Genomic DNA, 19,771 nt, shown 5'->3' with positions numbered 1-19,771 from the left:
TTTGGGACTTGGGGAAGGGAACCACGGGTCACCTTGGTGTTGGGGACTTGGGGAATGGGACCTGGGGTCACCTTGGTTTTTGGATTTGGGGAAGGAGACCTGGGGTCACCTTGATGTTGGGGACCTGAGGAAGGGCACCTGGGGTCACCTTGGTGTTAAGGACTTGGGGAAGGGGACATGGGGTCACCTTGGTGGGGGGATTTGGGGAAGGGGATCTGTGGTCACCTTGTTGTTGGGGATTTGGGGAATGTGACCTGGGATCACCTTGGTGGGGTGATTTGGGGAAGGGGACCTGGGGTCACCTTGTGGTTGGGGATTTGGGGAAGGTGACCTGGGCTCACCTTTGTGGGGGAAATTTTTGGAAATGACCTGGGGTCAGCTTGGTGAGGGAAATTTGGGGAAGGGGACCTGGGGTCTCCTTGGTGAGGGGATTTATGGAAGGGGACCAGGGGTCACTTTGGTATGGGGGCTTTTGGGGAAGGGGACCTGGGGTCACCTTGGTGTTGTGGATTTGGGGAAGGGGACCTGGGGTCACCTTTGTGTTGGAGATTTGAGGAAGGGGACCTGGTGTCTTCTTGGTGTTGCGGACTTGGGCAAGGGAACATGGGGTCACCTATTTGTTGGGGATTTGGTGAAGGCGACCTTGTGTCACCTTGGTGTTGGGGACTTGGGGAAGGGGACCTCTGGTCAACTTGGTTTTTGGGATTTGGGGAAGGGGACCTGGGGTCACCTTGGTTTCAAGGATTTGAGGAAGGTGACAGGGGTTCACATTGGTGGTTTGGATTTGGGGAAGGGGACATAGAGTCCCCTTGGTGGGGGAAATTTGAGGAAGGGGACGAAGGTTCACCTTGGTGGGGGAAAATTTGGGAAGGAGACTTTAAGTCACCTTGGTGGGGGAAATTTGGGGAAAGGTCACCTTGGTGGGGGAAAAATGGGGAAGGGGACCTGGGGTCACCTTGGTGTTGGGGATATGGGGAAGGGTACCTGGGGTCTCCTTGGTGTTGGGGATTTGGGGAAGGGGACCTGGTGTCACTTTCATGTTGCGGACTTGGGGAAGGGAACATGGGGTCACCTATTTGTTGGGGATTTGAGGAAGCGGACCTGGTGTCACCTTGGTGTTGGGGACTTGGGGAAGGGGACCTCTGGTCAACTTGTTTTTGGCGATTTTGGGAAGGGGACCTGGGGTCACCTTGGTTTTTGGGATTTGGGGAAGGGGACCTGGGGTCACCTTGGTGTTGGGGATATGGGGAAGGGTATCTGGGGTCTCCTTGGTGTTGGGGATTTGGGGAAGGGGACCTGGTGTCACTTTGGTGTTGCGGTCTTGGGGAGGGGAACATGGGGTCACCTATTTGTTGGGGATTTGAGGAAGGGGACCTGGTGTCACCTTGGTGTTGGGGACTTTGGGAAGGGGACCTCTGGTCAACTTGTTTTTGGCGATTTTGGGAAGGGGACCTGGGGTCACCTTGGTTTTTGGGATTTGGGGAAGGGGACCTGGGGTCACCTTGGTTTTGGGGATTTGGGGAAGGTGACATGGGTTCACATTGCTGGTTTGGATTCGGGGAAGGGGACGAAGGGTCCCCTTGGTGGGGGAAATTTAGGACAGGGGACCTGAGGTCATCTCGGTGTGGGAAAATTGGGGAAGGCGATTTTACGTCACCTTGGTGGGGGAAATTTAGGGAAGGTGACCTGGGGTCACCTTGGTGGGGGAAATTTGGGGAAGGGGATTGGGGTCACCTTGGTGTTGGTGATATGGGGGAGGGGACCCGGGGTCATCTTGGTGTTGGGGATTTGGGGAATGGGACCTGGGGTCACATCGTTGTTGGCGATTCGGGGAATGGGACCTGGGGTCACCTTGGTGTAGCTGCCGTTTTCTTCAAAGCCACAGGGATGAGATGGAGAATAGACACAGATACTGTTACTCACGTCACACTTTATTAAAAATTTGATATAAAGTTCAAGTTGATATTACAAGACACTTTAAACCAACTTAAAGCTTTAAATCACTTAACACTAAGCACTACAACTTAAGTTGACCATAACTGTAAAAGCTTATACTGTAGTTGGTCAATACTCCAAGACCAGAGAACCAATGATGAGTACTTTGCTAGTAGTGCAGGGCGACGAGGTTCAAGAAACTGAAAACAACAAAGTACAAACTTACTAAATTTGTTAAAAAGAAATTCCATAATAAACAAAAAATTGAATAGTTTGATTTCACTACAAAACACCACAAACATGAAATAGAATATATACAAATTTCAGTAAAGAAATAAACTTACATCTGTGTTACTCTAAGCTACATCCAATACAAGCGAAACAAATTTCCAAAGAAATGTTCTTTACACTTTGAAGACTTCTTCTGCTCTGTCAGTCATCAAAAAACCTTGATCCTATTTCTAGAACATAGAATTGTTACAGTGTGATTCCAACACTGATAACTACCAGGATAAACAATCTTTTCAAGAACTACTCAACACTTAACCCTGGTGGGTCGCCCGCGACCCCGAGCGTCAAAAAAAAGAGGTTTTTCTCACATGACTCACCCCCGTGACTGAATTTGTGGGTGATCGACCTGCAGTAGGTGTCTCGCCTACACGCTCTAGTAGTGTCCAGATGTGCATTGCTGCAGCTGTACTCCTTCCCCGATTTCTGAGACGCGTCGGGGTCGAGCGCGACCGAGTTTACCCTTCTAAGGTAATTTGCATAATTATCAAAGTTATTACGTATTATGAAATTGTCGTAGAATGGTGCAACTTGTATAGGTTATCAGTGTTGGAAAGTCTTGGTGGATTGTTTGGCTACCATGTGCATGATTTTTTTTAGTTAAAATGTCGTTCATCACCACGAGGACCATTTTAGCGCAAGTGCCCCTTTTTCATTTTTTTTCATTTTTTTGCCAAGTAATTTTTCCGTAAGATATTGCCAAATAGTGTCGTAATACTTTTGCTTTTTTAGTGTTGGAAAGTGTGTCTAGATGATCTGGCTACCCATGCGTGACTTTGTTTTTGTCAGATACGTCGTAGTTATTGGTATATTGGGTATTTAACTGCGGTTGCCAATTTCGGTTTTTTTCAATATTTGTAAAAATTACTACGTAGTAAGGAATTGCCGTATATTATTGATTTTTTTTCATGTTTATGTGTTAGAAAGTGTGCCTTGATGGTTGGGCTAACACGTGCATGTCTTTTTTTTATCTGAGATGCAGTATATTAGAATGTTGGGCATTTTACCGCGAGTGCCCCTTTTTCATTTTTTTTCATTTTTTTGCCAAGTCATTTTTCCGTAAGATATTGCGAAATAGTGTCGTAAAACTTTTGCTTTTTTAGTGTTGGAAAGTGTGTCTAGATGATCTGGCTACCCATGCGTGACTTCGTTTTTGTCAGTTACGACCTAGTTATTGGTATATTGGGTATTTAACTGCGGTTGCCAATTTCTGTTTTTTTTCAATATTTGTAAAAATTTACTACGTAGTAAGGAATTGCCGTATATTATTGATTTTTTTTTCATGTTTATGTGTTAGAAAGTGTGCCTTGATGGTTGGGTTAACACGTGCATGTCTTTTTTTTTTATCTGAGATGCCGTATATTAGAATGTTGGGCATTTTTCCGCGAGTGCCCCTTTTTATTTGTTTTTGCATTTTTTTGCTTAGTCATGTTACCGTAAGGAATTGGCAAGTAGTGTCGCAAAACTTATATTTTTATAGTGTTGGAAAGTGTTTCTAGATGATCTGGCTACCCATGCCTATTTTTTTTTAGCCAGATATAGCGTATATATAGGTATGTGTTCGATTTTCCTGTGATTGCCATTTTTTCGTTTTTTCCCATTTCTTTCAAAATTACTACGTACTAAGGAACTATCACAGAGTAATGATTCATTTAGATGTTTATTTGTCGGAAAATGTGCCTTGATGGTTTGCCTAGCACGTGGCTGAAATTTTTTTTCTGAAATGCGTATAATAAAATGTTGGCCATTTTTCCGCGGGTGCCCCTTTTTATTTGTTTTTCATTTTTTTTACTTAGTCATGTTACCGTAAGGAATTGGCAAGAAGTGTCGCAAAACTTATATTTTTATAGTGTTGGAAAGTGTTTCTAGATGATCTGGCTACCCATGCCTATCTTTTTTTTAAGCCAGATATGGCGTATATATAGTTATGTGTTCGATTTTCCTGTGATTGCCATTTTTTCGTTTTTTCCCATTTCTTTCAAAATTACTGCGTACTAAGGAACTATCACAGAGTAATGATTCATTTATATGTTTATTTGTCGGAAAATGTGCCTTGATGGTTTGCCTAGCACGTGGCTGAAATTTTTTTTTTCTGAAATGCCGTATATTAGAATGGCCATTCTTCCGCGAGTGCCCCTTTTTACTTGTTTTGCATTTTTTTGCTTAGTCATGTTACCGTAAGGAAATGGCAAGTAGTGTCGCAAAACTTATAATTTTATAGTGTTGGAAAGTGTTTCTAGATGATCTGGCTACCCATGCCTATCTTTTTTTTTAGCCAGATATGGCGTATATATAGGTATGTGTTCGATTTTCCTGTGATTGCCATTTTTTCGTTTTTTCCCATATCTTTCAAAATTACTATGTACTAAGGAACTATCACAGAGTAATGATTCATTTAGATGTTTATTTGTCGGAAAATGTGCTTTGATGGTTTGCTTAGAACGTGGCTGAAATTTTTTTTTTCTGAAATGCCGTATATTAGAATGTTAGCCATTTTTCCGCGAGTGCCCCTTTTTATTTGTTTTGCATTTTTCTGCTTAGTCATGTTACCGTAAGGAATTGGCAAGTAGTGTCGCAAAACTTGTATTTTTATAGTGTTGGAAAGTGTTTCTAGATGATCTGGCTACCCATGCCTATCTTTATTTTTAGCCAGATATGGCGTATATATAGGTATGTGTTCGATTTTCCGGTGATTGCCACTTTTTCGTTTTTTCACATTTCTTTCAAAATTACTACGTACTAAGGAAATATCACAGAGTAATTATTCCTCTAGATGTTTATTTGTCGGAAAATTTTTACTTTTTTTTTATTGAATATCAAATTTTTTTAGCTAAAATATTATATTGTTCTACATTTTTTTTTTCGATTTTATTTCCATTCAAAAAATTTTTGGGGGGGTCAGAATTTTAATTTTATAGTCGTAAAATAATCGACAATTGTCCAGCAACCCACCATACAATTTTTATGCATATCCAAGAATAATTAGATTAGTAAATAACAACTTGAAATTGACATACCCTTCCTACATTTCAAGTGGCAGATTAGGGAGTCTGAGTCAGTGTGGTTGGCGGCCATTTTGTGGACATATCCGAAGCGTAAGTTGCCCTATCTATATATATTCTTATTCCCTATAGAATTTGTGATATTTTGATATATTTTTACCTGCATAAATATCATATTATATATTAAATATATGTATTTTTTACGAGATTTTTAAGTACTCAAAAAATTACCTTTAGATATGGCCCCTGATATAAATGTAATTTACAAAATAATGAAGATATTTTTACATATTTATATTTTAAGATAACATATGTTTATTCCCTAAAAAAATTAGCCACTTCCTATTTCATTTGGGTACCCAAAAAAATTCATGAAATTTGGACACATTTTTGGCCAAAAAAAGTTACCCTTTTTTTCTCATTTCAGATCTTCACCTCCGTGGTTCTGACTTCATCCAAAATACATCAAGATGTGTCCTAAACATTCAAAAATCAATTCCTAAAAGGATTTGTGTATATATGTATAAACTTTTTTTTTATGAATTTTTATGTAAGGTCTTTTTTCTACTTAATTTTTTAAAATATTTATAATAAATAGTTTTTCTGCAGATGAGTAGTATTTATTTTTACAGTTGTTTCAAGCATTCATTGAAGTTTTTTTTTGGCAAAAGAAAAAAGGAGGTTACTGCGAAAACTGATTTTTCAAGAATTATTTTTGGCGTCGGGGTCGCGCGCATCCGAGTATACCCTAAAGGGGTGTCTGAGGAGCGTACCTATCCAGGGTTAACAAACAAATTACAGCAGTAACTATCAAAAAAAAGCCTGAACAATGTTTACATGTAAAACGGACAAAATATCTACAATACAATTTAACCCTAATCACCAAGTTGAAAAACAGAGCTTATTAAATAATTATATACACAAATGGTTTCTATAAAATGCTGCATTTACATTCTCGGCCCTATAAACAAATTATTTGTTTATCAAAATCAATCATATCTATAAATGCAGGTGATATAAATAACATCTATAATAAATGTAATATACTCTCAAATCCTTTGATCCTAATAAAAATAACTATTATAATCATTGTTCCTCTACTGCAAGGAGAAGAACAAGCTTTTGAATGGGTCGATGGAGCTCTGATGTTTGCGTCTTTAAAACTACAATACGTACAAAACCAGTTCTGTCCTTTCCAGTGCTGATAACACTACCCATCATCCAGTTACTCCTTAACTGATTATCATCTTTTACAAGGACAATATCATCATCTTGAAGATGCCGCTTTTCCTTGTTCCACTTCTGTCTCTCTTGTAATGTTGACAAATATTCTCTTCGCCATCTAGTCCAGAATAAGTTAGCCAAGAATTGAACATATCACCACCTCTGTCTCAGATACATATCTCCTTTCTGAAAAACACCAGGTGGTGGCATCACAACACTTGATTTCTGTATGAGAACCTGTGCTGGACTGAGTGGTTGTAAGTCATCTGGGCTGTCACTGACTGTGGTCAAAGGATTGTCATTCACTATAGCCTCAACTTCTGTGAGAAGAGTGCGGTAACTCTCATCATCCAGTCGTCCAGCATGTTCTTTGAAGAGAGGAGTCAAGACCTTTCTCACAGTTCTAATCTGACGTTCTCACACACCTCCCATATGACTAGCTGTAGGGGGATTGAAGGTCCATCTGATGCTTTCTTTTGAGAGGAAAGCTCTGACCTGATCATCATTCATCTCTTGCAGTGACTTCCTCAACTCCTCAGCTCCATGAAAGTTTGTCCCATTGTCACACCAAATCTTCTTTACATTTCCTCTTCTAGCAACAAACCTTCTTAAAGAATTTATGAAGGACGATGTGTCTAAGGAATTGGCTGTCTCTATATGAATTGCTCTTGTAGACAAGCAAGTAAATAATACACCATACCTCTTCCTGATTTGCCTTCCTTCTTTGACTTCCTGTGGCCCAAAGAAGTCAACACCTGTGTGTGTGTTAATGGAGCAGCTGGAATTACTCTTTCCAATGGTAAATCAGCCATCTTCTGGTTTAGAACAGGGTTACTAATTTTTCTGCAAATGACACATCTTTGTAGAACCTGGCGGACACTTGCATTAGTACGGATAATCCAGTAAAGTTCTCTAAGTTTTGCCATCACATGGTTGCGTCCAGCATGAGCTAATTTTTCATGTGTGTACCGGATAATCAAAGTGGTAATATGACTCTTTCTAGGTAATATCATTGGATGTTTCTCGCCAGCTGAAATTTCTGCTTTGGAGAGCCGTCCATTAACGCGAAGAAGCCTGTCTTTAGGATCAATGAAGGGATCTAGTTTATAAATGCTACTGCTACTACAAAGTCCTCGGCCCCTTGACCCTTCGCTCTTTTGTAAGAGTGACACTTCCTTACTAAAAGTTTTCTTCTGAATATATCTGACTGCTTTTTCAGCAGCATCTAATTCTTCTGCTGTAAATGAACCATTAATTCTAGCTTGTCTCTTAGATTTCAGTATGGAAAAAAGACGGTGATACACAGCAACAGCCATCCTCAATCGATGCCATGAAGAATAATACTCAAGAAACTTATCAACAGCATTTCCCTCCCCATCTTCTGGATGCACTGCAAAACTTGTAGATCCTTCCAATTCAACTACACCATGGGGCATATCATTTTTCCACAGCTCCTCTGGTCCTTTAAGAAAATATGGGCCATCAAACCAAATGTTACTGTTCAGCTTTTGCTGACTTGTGAAACCTCTTGATGCAATATCAGCAGGATTCTCTTTACTCTGAACATATCTCCACTGTGTATTTTCAGAGAAATCCTTGATTACTTTCACTCTATTTGCAACAAATATAGGAAATCTCTTTCTATCATTAAAAATATAGTGAAGAACTGTTGTAGAATCTGTGTGATAGAATGTCTGGTCCACTGTAATCTGCAGCTCTTTCAAAATGTGTTGTGCGAGATTTATGGACACCACTGCAGCAGTCAATTCCAGTCGCGGTATGGTTGTTGCCTTTACAGGACACACTCTAGACTTTCCTATCAGCAGAGCAATAGAAATCCTCCCACTGTTATCAGAAAGTCTTATGTATGCTGCAGCACCATAGCCTTCATTACTAGCATCTGAAAACATGTGCAGCTGTGTGGAAGTCACTGTACCAAATTCCTTTGGTTTGACACATCTTGGAATCTTCAAGTTACTCAGGATTGCTAAATCATCAAGCCACCTTCTCCAGGGCTTCAGGTATTTTTCGGGAATAACATCATCCCATCCCAAGCTGCTATCCTGACAAACTTCGCGAAGAATTCTCTTAGCTGGCAGAAGAAAAGGAGCCACAAAACCAAGAAGATCATAAAGGGAACATACTGTTGACAAAATACCTCTCCTTGTAAATGGTTTTGGGTCCAAGCTTGCGGAGAAAGTAAAGTAGTCATTTTCAATATTCCACTGAAGACCAAGAGCTCTTTCTACATAAAGTTCATCATAGTCAAGATCACATGTTTGAAGATCTTTTGAACGGTCCTTTTGTGGGATTGATTTCAACATCAGCCTGCTGTGACTCACAAACTTTGTCAGTCGAAAACCTCTTGCCTTCAATGCTGCTGTAACGTCTTTCACAAGTCTTAATGCCTGCTCTTCTGAAGGTACAGACTTTAAATAGTCATCCACATAAAAATTAGTCTTAATGGTGTGTTCTACATCTGGACCATACTTATCTCTTGCATGGTCAGCTGCTGCCCTCAAAGCATAATTGGCGATGCTAGGTGACGATACTGCTCCAAAGATGTGAACACCCATCCGATACTCTGTAAGTTCGCTTTCAAGTTCACCACCAGGTCACCATAAAAATCTTAGGTATTTATGTTGATCCTTTGGTACCTGAACTTTGTAAAACATAGATTCTATGTCACCCATCAAGGCCACCCTTTCTAGACGAAATCTGAGGAGCACTCCAATCAGGGAATTAGTCATATCAGGACCTTGCATCAACTTGTCATTAAGGGAACTACCCTGGTATTTAGCACTACAGTCAAAGACTACTCTAATCTTATTTGGCTTTTTCGGATGGTAGACACCATGATGAGGTAGATACCATGCAGGTTGTTTATCATATGACTGATCCTCCGGAACCTTATATGCATAGCCTTCAGACACCAATTTCTCAGCAAATTCCACATAATCTTCATGGTACTTTGGATTTAGTTTCATTTTTCTTCTTTGCCATTGTGCTCGGTTCACTGCCTGTTCTCTATTGATTACCAAGTTAACTTTATTGGTTCTAAATGGTAGGAGAAGCTGGTAGTGTCCATTGGTAAACTGAATGTTTTTTGCCACTTCTTTGAGGAACTGTTGATCTTCTTGTGACAGACCCTTCTCATCAGGAACTCTACCAACATCTTTATCACTAAAGTCTCTTTCAAACATATGGACCACAGCTGCAGGAAGAAAACATTCCTTTACCCTTTCAACTTCCTGAAGAAAGACATGGTGACATGAAATACTGTTCTTCTCTGGAGAGTATTTAAAATGTAGAGGTCCACTAACAGTCCATCCATGGTGGTAAAGAACTGCATAAGAATCTTGACCCTTGGCTGGAAGCACCTCTAATGGTTGCAGTGCTTTAGGGCAATTACTGCCAATCAACAAACCAATCTCCAGATCAGCTCTATAATCAGGAATTAGATCAGCAATATTCCTCAGACCGGCTACCTTTTTGAGCAATTTTGGGTTTGGTATCTGTTGATGACTCACTGGGATATCTTGACGAGTAAAGGTTTTTGGCAGATCAATAGTGTTGTTTCTTTCCATATCTGTAACACACAAATTATTAACCGCCAAAGTATTCACAATGTTTACGCAATGCATGGTTTGAAGCTTTAAACATGTCTCTGTTCCAGATGCACCTATCTGCTCTCGTAAACTCTCTGTGATGAAACATCCAGTGCTGCCATTATCAAAAAAGGCATAAGTGTCCAAAACTACTTTGTTTCCTTTCTGATATACTTTTACTGGGAGAATAGCCTGTAATATTGCATTTACTTCACTAACATGATTGGTAGTACATGTGCTAACAATAATTTCACTTCCATCTTTGCTTGATGAGCTATCATTCTCTTTATGTAGCTTGAATCCGTCGATATGCAGTGATGTGGAATGCCTCTTAGAGCATGTCTTACATTGCTTCCTTTTCATACATCCTTTAGAGGTATGGTTGATACCAAAGCATCCAAAACACAACCTTCTCTCCTTAAGGAAATCTATTTTTTCTTCAGAGGTCTTCTTAGCAAAATTCCAGCAATCGTCAAGATCATGGTTTTTCTTGCACATTGGACATGATTTCTCTTTCTCAGACACTATTGATGTCTTTCTATTTTCTAGATTCAGTTCTGCTTGGGTAGCAAAGCTTGAACTTTTGCTCTTTTGTTGACAAGATCTGAATTTGAAGCTACCAGAGTTGTTTTCAGGCTTTGAGTAATTATTTTGAAGAGCAAACTTGCTGAATGCTGGGTCGTTTGCTGCCTTTGCCTTTTTATAAACAAATTCAACCAAATCTGTAAAATCAACTCCTCCCTTTTCTTCCCTCAAATGTCCAGCCAGGCTACACCACTTGTTCTGAAGAAATGTCGGAAGTTTTTTTAACAACTACTTGAAGGTTAGGGAGATGATTTAGTACTTCCATGTGTGACAAGTTGGTCATGGCATGTCTGCACTTAATAAGGAATAAAGCAAATGTATACAAGCTATGAGGATCTTCGTGTTTCAGTGCAGACCAAGAAATAAGTTTCTTAACCCTGGATAGGTACGCTCCTCGGACACCCCTTTAAGGGTATACTCGGACGCGAACGACCCCGACGCCAAAAAAAATTCTTGAAAAATCAGTTTTTGCAGTAACCTCCTTTTTTCTTTTGCCAAAAAAAACTTCAATGAATGCTTAAAACAACTGTAAAGATAAATACTACTCATCTGCAGAAAAACTATTTATTATAAATATTTTAAAAAATTAAGTAGAAAAAAAAGACCTGACATGAAAATTCATAAAAAAAGTTTATACATATATACACAAATCCTTTTAGGAATTGATTCTTGAATGTTTAGGACACATCTTGATGTATTTTGGATGAAGTCAGACCCATGGAGGTGAAGATCTGAAATGAGAAAAAAAGGGTAACTTTTTTTGGCCAAAAAAATGTGTCCAAATTTCATGAATTTTTTTGGGTACCCAAATGAAATAGGAAGTGGCTAATTTTTTTAGGGAGTAAACATATGTTATCCTAAAATAGAAATATGTAAAAAAATCATTATTTTGTAAATTACATTTATATCAGGGGCCATATCTAAAGGTAATTTTTTGAGTACGTAGAAATTTCGTAAAAAAAATACATATATTTAATATATAATATGATATTTATACAGGTAAAAATATACCAAAATATCACAAATTCTATAGGGAATAAGAATATATATAGATAGGGCAGCTTACGCTTCGGATATGTCCACAAAATGGCCGCCAACCACACTGACTCAGACTCCCTAATCTGCCACTTGAAATGTAGGAAGGGTATGTCAATTTCAAGGTGTTATTTACTAATCTAATTATTATTGGATATGCATAAAAATTGTATGTGGGTTGCTGGATAATTGTCGATTATTTTACGACTATAAAATTAAAATTCTGACCCAAAAAAATTTTTTTGAAGGGAAATAAAATCGAAAAAAAATGTAAAACAATATAATATTTTAGCTAAAAAAATTTGATGATATTCAATGAAAAAAAAAGTAAACAAAATTTTCCGACAAATAAACATCTAGAGGAATCATTACTCTGTGATAGTTCCTTAGTACGTAGTAATTTTGAAAGAATTGGGAAAAAACGAAAAAATGGCAATCACCGGAAAATCGAACACATACCTATATATACGCCATATTTGGCTAAAAAAAAGATAGGCATGGGTAGCCAGATCATCTAGAAACACTTTCCAACACTATAAAAATATAAGTTTTGCGACACTACTTGCCAATTCCTTACGGTAACATGACTAAGCAAAAAAATGCAAAACAAATAAAAAGGGGCACTCGCGGAAAAATGCCCAACATTCTAATATACGGCATCTCGGATAAAAAAAAAGACATGCACTTGTTAGCCCAACCATCAAGGCACACTTTCTAATACATAAACATGAAAAAAAATCAATAATATACGGCAATTCCTTACTACGTAGTAAATTTTTACAAATATTGAAAAAAAACAGAAATTGGCAACCGCAGTTAAATACCCAATATACCAATAACTACGTCGTATCTGACAAAAACAAAATCACGCATGGGTAGCCAGATCATCTAAACACACTTTCCAACACTAAAAAAGCAAAAGTTTTACGACACTATTTCGCAATATCTTACGGAAAAATGACTTGGCAAAAAAATGAAAAAAAATGGAAAAGGGGTACTCGCGGTAAAATGCCCGACATTCTAATATACGGCATCTCAGATAAAAAAAAAGACATGCACGTGTTAGCCCAACCATCAAGGCACACTTTCTAACACATAAACATGAAAAAAAAATGAATAATATACGGCAATTCCTTACTACGTAGTAATTTTTACAAATATTGAAAAAAAAACAGAAATTGGTAACCGCAGTTAAATACCCAATATACCAATAACTACGTCGTATCTGACAAAAACAAAGTCATGCATGGGTAGCCAGATCATCTAGACACACTTTCCAACACTAAACAAGCAAAAGTTTTACGACACTATTTCGCAATATCTTACGGAAAAATGACTTGGCAAAAAAATGAAAAAAAATGGAAAAGGGGTACTCGCGGTAAAATGCCCGACATTCTAATATACGGCATCTCAGATAAAAAAAAAGACATGCACGTGTTAGCCCAACCATCAAGGCACACTTTCTAACACATAAACATGAAAAAAGAATGAATAATATACGGCAATTCCTTACTACGTAGTAATTTTTACAAATATTGAAAAAAAAACAGAAATTGGTAACCGCAGTTAAATACCCAATATACCAATAACTACGTCGTATCTGACAAAAACAAAGTCATGCATGGGTAGCCAGATCATCTAGACACACTTTCCAACACTAAACAAGCAAAAGTTTTACGACACTATTTGGCAATATCTTACGGAAAAATGACTTGGCAAAAAAATGAAAAAAAATGAAAAAGGGGCAATCGCAGTAAAATGGTCCTCGTGGTGATGAACGACATTTTAACTAAAAAAAAATCATGCACATGGTAGCCAAACAATCCACCAAGACTTTCCACAACTGATAACCTATACAAGTTGCACCATTCTACGACAATTTCATAATACGTAATAACTTTGATAATTATGCAAACTACCTTAGAAGGGTAAACTCGGTCGCGAACGACCCCGACTCATCTCAGAAATCGGGGAAGGAGTACAGCTACAGCAATGCACATCTGGACACTACTAGAGCGTGTAGGGGAGACACCTCCTGCAGGTCGATCACCCACAAATTCAGTCACGGGGCTGAGTCACGTGAGAAAAACCTGTTTTTTTTTGACGCTCGGGGTCGCGAACGACCCACCGTACCTATCCAGGGTTAATATATGCCATCGACACTTTGTAGAGATCGCCATACTCTTGACTGAGCAAATTCCTAGCTGTAGTATATCCTTCTGAAGAACTCATATACAAGCATCCACCTATCAAGTCTTTGGATTCCCCTTCAAGTTGCTGATCCAAGTAGTACAGTTTATCAGCATTACCCGAAGCATTTGGGGCAATTCTGGCATCAAATGCCATCATGAAACTGGCAAAATCAAGAAGATCACCTTTAAATTTGGGTACTTCTATGCTTGGAAGCAACATTGCTGCAGTCATGTGCTGCTGTGTCTTCAGGAGCATCTCTTGTTGGGACTGTAGTTGCATATCAAGATTTGGCTCGGAGAACCGACACTGGCTATAACTACAGGGAACGTTCGCTTTCAACTGAGGAGTATCTGCTATTATATCCGAAGGTTGTGGTTGGAACGGGTCTACATTTGGATTCAACTGGGAAGGAGTATCTTTCGGCATGATATCCGAAATATTGTCAGCTTCAGCATAAACTCTTTCTCTTGCTTGAGACATTGCAATTTTTGTTTCTAATTCCAATTGCTCTTGCTTTTTTCTAAGTATAAATTCTTGCTCTTCCCTCTCCTGCTTAAGTCTGAGTTCTTGCTCTTCCATCACTTTTGCCTTTTCTCTCATAGCTTGTTGAACCAACAATTCTGCCAGTATAGCTTTCTCTTTGAGGCGAGCAGATCTTACACTAGTTCTGCTGGACTTGGTCCTGCTAGTGGATGAGGAACAAAGACTTTTTCTATCAAGGTCTGCCGTCAATTGTAATTCACTTTCCTTGACCCAGTTATTCATTTCTCTAATGAAACGATCAATGGATACTGTATTTTCTGAATACCTCTTATTTACTGTGTTTCGTTCGCTGGAATCTGTTAAATGCTTCTCATATTGCTGAAAACATTCATCATATTCATCACGTAATTTACAGAAAATAATCATTTCAGACTTCAACAGATGGAGATTATCACAATTATCCATTAGTCTAAAGATCTCATTTCTCCTTTTGGTCACAGCAGACAGAGCAGCAGTTTGGACATTTTTCAAAGTTTTCATTTGCTCTTGTATCACCTCGAGACAATCTTCACTGACTATAGACACAGTAACTTCGCTTGATTCGGGCATTTTCAATCACAAGATTTTCTTGAACTAATGTAGCTGCCGTTTTCTCCAAAGCCACAGGGATGAGATGGAGAATAGACACAGATACTGTTACTCACGTCACACTTTATTAAAAATTTGATATAAAGTTCAAGTTGATATCACAAGACACTTTAAACCAACTTAAGCTTTAAATCACTTAACACTAAGCACTACAACTTAAGTTGACCATAACTGTAAAAGCTTATACTGTAGTTGGTCAGTACTCCAAGACCAGAGAACCAATGATGAGTACTTTGGTAGTAGTGCAGGGCGACGAGGTTCAAGAAACTGAAAAAAACAAAGTACAAACTTACTAAATTTGTTAAAAAGAAATTCCTTAAACAAAGAATTGAATAGTTTGATTTCACTACAAAACACCACAAACATGAAATAGAATATATATAAATTTCAGTAAAGAAATAAACTTACATCTGTGTTACTCTAAGCTACATCCAATACAAGCGAAACGAATTTCCAAAGAAATGTTCTTTACACTTTGAAGACTTCTACTCTGTCAGTCATCAAAAAACCTTGATCCTATTTCTAGAACATATAATTGTTGCAGTGTGATTCCAACACTGATAACTACCAGGATAAACAATCTTTTCAAGAACTACTCAACACTTAACAAACAAATTACAGCAGTAACTATGAAAAAAAAGACTGAACAATGTTTACATGTAAAACGGACAAAATATCTACAATACAATTTAACCCTAATCACCAAGTTGAAAAACAGAGCTTATTAAATAATTATATACACAAATGGTTTCTATAAAATGCTGCATTTACACCTTGGTGTTGGGGATTTGGGGAAGGGGACCTTGGGTCACCTTGGTTTTGGGGAATTGGGGAAGGGGACCTGGGGTCACCTTGGTGTTGGGGACTTTGGGAAGGGGACCTGTGGTCTTCTTGGTGTGGGGGATTTGAGGGAAGGGGAACTGTGGTCACCTTTGTTTTGGGAATTTGGGGAAGGGGACCTGGGGTCACCTTTGTGGATGTGATTTGGGGAAGGGGACCTGGGGTCACCTTGGTATTGGGGACTTGGGGAAGGGGACCTGGGGTCACCTTGGTGTTGGGGACTTGGGGAAGGGTTCCTGGGGTCACCTTGGTGTTGGGGACTTGGGTAAGGAGACCACGGGTCACCTTGGTGTTGGGGACTTGGGGAATGGGACCAGGGGTCACCTTGGTTTTGGGATTTGGGGAAGGAGAACTGGGGTCACCTTGAAGTTGGGGACTCGAGGAAGGGGACCTGGGGTCACCTTGGTGTTAAGGACATGGGGAAGGGGACATGGGGTCACCTTGGTGGGGGATTTGGGGAAGGGGATCTGGGGTTACCTTGTTGTTGGGGTTTGGGGAAGGTGACCTGGGGTCACCTTGGTGGGGGATTTGGGGAAGGGGACCTGGGGTCACCTTGGGGTTGGGGATTTGGGGAAAGTGACCTGGGCTCACCTTTAAGGGAAAAATTTGTGGAAATGACCTGGGGTCAGCTTGGTGAGGGATATTTGGGGAAAAGGACCTGGGGTCTCCTTGGTGGGGGGATTTGGTGAAGGGGACCAGGGGTCACCTTGGTATGGGGGCTTTTTGGGAAGGGGACCTGGGGTCACCTTGGTGTTGTGGATTTGGGGAAGGGGACCTGGGGTCACCTTCGTGTTGGGGATTTGGGGAAGGGGACCTGGTGTCACAATGGTGTTGCGGACTTGGGGAAGGGAACATGGGGTCACCTATTTGTTAGGGATTTGGTGAAGACGACCTTGTGTCACCTTGGTGTTGGGGACTTGGGGAAGGGGACCTCTGGTCAACTTGGTTTTGGGGATTTGGGGAATGGGACTTGGGGTCACCTTGGTTTTGGGGATTTGGGGAAGGTGACAGGGGGTCACATTGGTGGTTTGGATTTGGGGAAGGGGACATAGGGTCCCCTTGGTGGGGGAAATTTGGGAAAGGGGACCTGGGGTCACCTTGGTGGGGGAAAATTGGGGAAGGACACTTTAAGTCACCTTGGTGGGGGAAATTTGGGGAAAGGTAACCTTGGTGGGAAAATTCGGTGAAGGGGACCTGGGGTCATCTTGGTGTTGGGGATATGGGGAAGGGTACCAGGGGTCACTTGGTGTTGGGGATTTGGAGAAGGGGACCTGGTGTCACCTTGGTATTGCGGACTTGGGGAAGGGAACATGGGGTCACCTATTTGTTGGGGATTTTGGGAAGATGACCTGGGTCACCTTAGTGCTGGGGACTTGGGGAAGGGGACCTGGGGTCACCCTGGGGGTAGGATTTGCTGGAGGGGACCTGGGGTCACCTTTTTGTTGGGGACTTGAGGAAGGGGACCTGAGGTCACCTTGGAGTTGGGGACATGGGGAAGGGGACCTGGGGTCACCTTGGTGTTGGGGACTTTGGGAACGGGACCTGGGGTCATTTTGGTGTTGGGGATTTAGGGAAGGGGACATGGGGACACCTTGGTGTTGGGGACTTTGGGAAGGGGACCTAGGGTCACCTTGGAGTTGGGGAATTGGGGAAGGGGACCTGGGGTCACCTTGGTCTTGGGGACTTTGGGAACGGGACCTGGGGTCATTTTGGTGTCGGGGACTTGGGGAAGGGGACATGGGGACACCTTGGTGTTGGGGACTTGGGGATGGGGACCTGGGATAACCTTGGTGGGTTGGATTTCGAGAAGGGGACTTGGGGTCACCTTGGTTTTGGGGCCCCTGGGGAGGGGACCTGGGGTCACATAGGTGTTTGGGACTTGGGGAAGGGGACCTGGTGTCACCTTGGAGTTGGGGACTTTGGGAAGGGGACCTGGGGTCACCTTGGTGTTGGGGAAATGGGGAAGTTGACATGGGTTCACATTGGTGGTTTGGTTTTGGGGAAGGGGATGAAAGGTCCCCTTGGTGGGGGAAATTTATGGAAGGAACCTGAGGTCTCCTTGTTGGGGGAAAATTGGGGAAGGCGACTTTACGTCACCTTGGTGGGGGAAATTTTGGGAAGGTGACCTGGGGTCACCTTTGTGGTGGATATTTGGGGAAGGGGACCTGGGGTCACCTTGGTGTTGGGGATTTGGGGAAGGGGACCTGGAGTCACATTGGTGTTGGGGATTCGGGGAATGGGACCTGGGGTCACCTTGGTGTTGGGTATTTGAGGAAGGGGACCTACACTTTGGTGTTAGGGATTTTGGGAAGGGGACCTGGGGTCACCTTGGGGCTGGGGATTTGGGAAAGGGGACCTGGGGTCACCCTGGGGTGGGTTTTGCTGGAGGGGACCTGGGGTCACCTTTTTGTTGGGGACTTGAAGAAGGGGACCTGAGGTCACCTTGGAGTTGGGACTTGGGGAAGGGGACATGGGGTCACCTTGGTTTTGTGGACTTTGGGGAGGGGACCTGGGGTCACTTTGGTGTCGGGGACTTGGGGAAGGGGACATGGGGACACCTTGGTGTTGGGGACTTTGGGAAGGGGACCTGGGGTCACCTTGGTTTTGGGGACTTGGGGATGGGGACTTGGGATAACTTTGGTGGGTTGGATTTCGGGAAGGGGACTTGGGGTCACCTTGGTGTTGGGGCCTCGGGGAGGGGACCTGGGGTCATATAGGTGTTTGGGACTTGGGGAAGGGGACCTGGTGTCACCTTGGAGTTGTGGACTTTGGGAAAGGGACCTGGGGTCACCTTGGAGTTTGGGACTTTGGGAAGGGGACCTGGGGTCACCTTGGTGTTGGGGAAATGGAGAAGGGGACCTGGGGTCACCTTTAAGTTGGGGACTTTGGGAATGGGACCTGGTGTCACCTTGGTGTTGGGGACTTGGGGAAGGGGACCTGGTGGGGGAAATTTGGGGAAGGGGACCTGGGGTCACCTTGGTGGGGGAAAATTGGGGAAGGAGACTTTAAATCACCTTGGTGGGGGAAATATGGGGAAGGTGACCTGGGGTCACCTTGGTGGGGGAAATTTTGGGAAGGGGACCTGGGGTCACCTTGGTGTTGAGGATATGGGGATGGGGACCTGGGGTCATCTTGGTATTGGGGATTTGGGGATGGGGACCTGGGGTCACCTTGGTGTTGGGGATTTGGGGAAGGGGACCTGGGGTCACCTTGGTGTTGGCAATTTCAAAAAGGGGACCTGGGGTCACCTTGGTGTTAGTGATTTGGGGAAGGGGACCTGGGGTCACATGGGTGTTGGGGATTTTGGGAAGGGGACCTGAGGTCACCTTGGAGTTGGGGACTTGGGGAAGGGGACCTGGGGTCACCTTGGTGTTGGGGATTTGGGGAAGGGGACCTGGGGTCACATGGGTGTTGGGGATTTTGGGAAGGGGACCTGGGGTCACCTTGGTGCTGGGGATTTTGGGAATGGGACCTGAGGTTACCTTGGAGTTGGGGACTTGGGAATGGGACCTGGGGTCACCTTGGTGTTTTGGATTTGGGGAAGGGGACTTGGGGTCACCTTCGTGTTGGGGATTTGAGGAAGGGGATCTGGTGTCACCTAGTGTGCGGATTTGGGGAAGGGAACATAGGGTCAACTATTTGTTGGGGATTTGGGGAAGGGGACCTTGTGTCACCTTGGTGTTGGAGACTTGGGGAAGGAGACCTCTGGTCACCTTGGTTTTGGGGATTTGGGGAAGGTGACATGGGGTCACATTGGTGGTTTGGATTTGGGGAAGGGGACATGGGGTCCCCTTGGTGGGGGAAATTTGGGGAAGGGGAACTGGGGTCACCTTGGTGGAGGAAAATTGGGGAAGGAGACTTTAAGTCATCTTGGTGGGGGGAATTTGGGGAAGGTTACCTGGGGTCACCTTGGTGGGGGAAATTTGGGGA

The 19,771-nt window shown here is 42.2% G+C and overlaps 1 protein-coding gene across 1 annotated transcript; it reads right to left on the bottom strand.

Moving 5' to 3' along the window:
* Window positions 1–6,602: 6,602 nt before the first annotated feature.
* Window positions 6,603–9,025, bottom strand: LOC137633708 (uncharacterized). The gene is made up of 2 exons (XM_068365955.1): window positions 7,150–9,025; window positions 6,603–6,817 (listed from the first exon to the last, which is right to left on the bottom strand). Exons 1-2 carry the CDS (start codon window positions 9,023–9,025, stop codon window positions 6,603–6,605), a joined length of 2,091 nt encoding a protein of 696 aa, XP_068222056.1.
* Window positions 9,026–19,771: the final 10,746 nt, after the last annotated feature.

This window comes from Palaemon carinicauda, chromosome 43, assembly GCF_036898095.1.
Source record: "Palaemon carinicauda isolate YSFRI2023 chromosome 43, ASM3689809v2, whole genome shotgun sequence".
Lineage (NCBI taxonomy): Eukaryota > Metazoa > Arthropoda > Malacostraca > Decapoda > Palaemonidae > Palaemon > Palaemon carinicauda.
The sequence above is the reverse complement of the archived record's forward strand: the minus strand, read 5'-3'. Positions and strand labels throughout refer to the sequence as shown.

Coding starts and splice junctions, on each gene's coding strand:
- LOC137633708 (XM_068365955.1), bottom strand. CDS start 9,025: ATGGGTGTTCACATCTTTGGAGCAGTATCGTCACCTAGCATCGCCAAT. Junction 6,818..7,149: donor GGAAGGCAAATCAGGAAGAG/GTATGGTGTATT, acceptor CTCTCTTCAAAG/AACATGCTGGACGACTGGAT.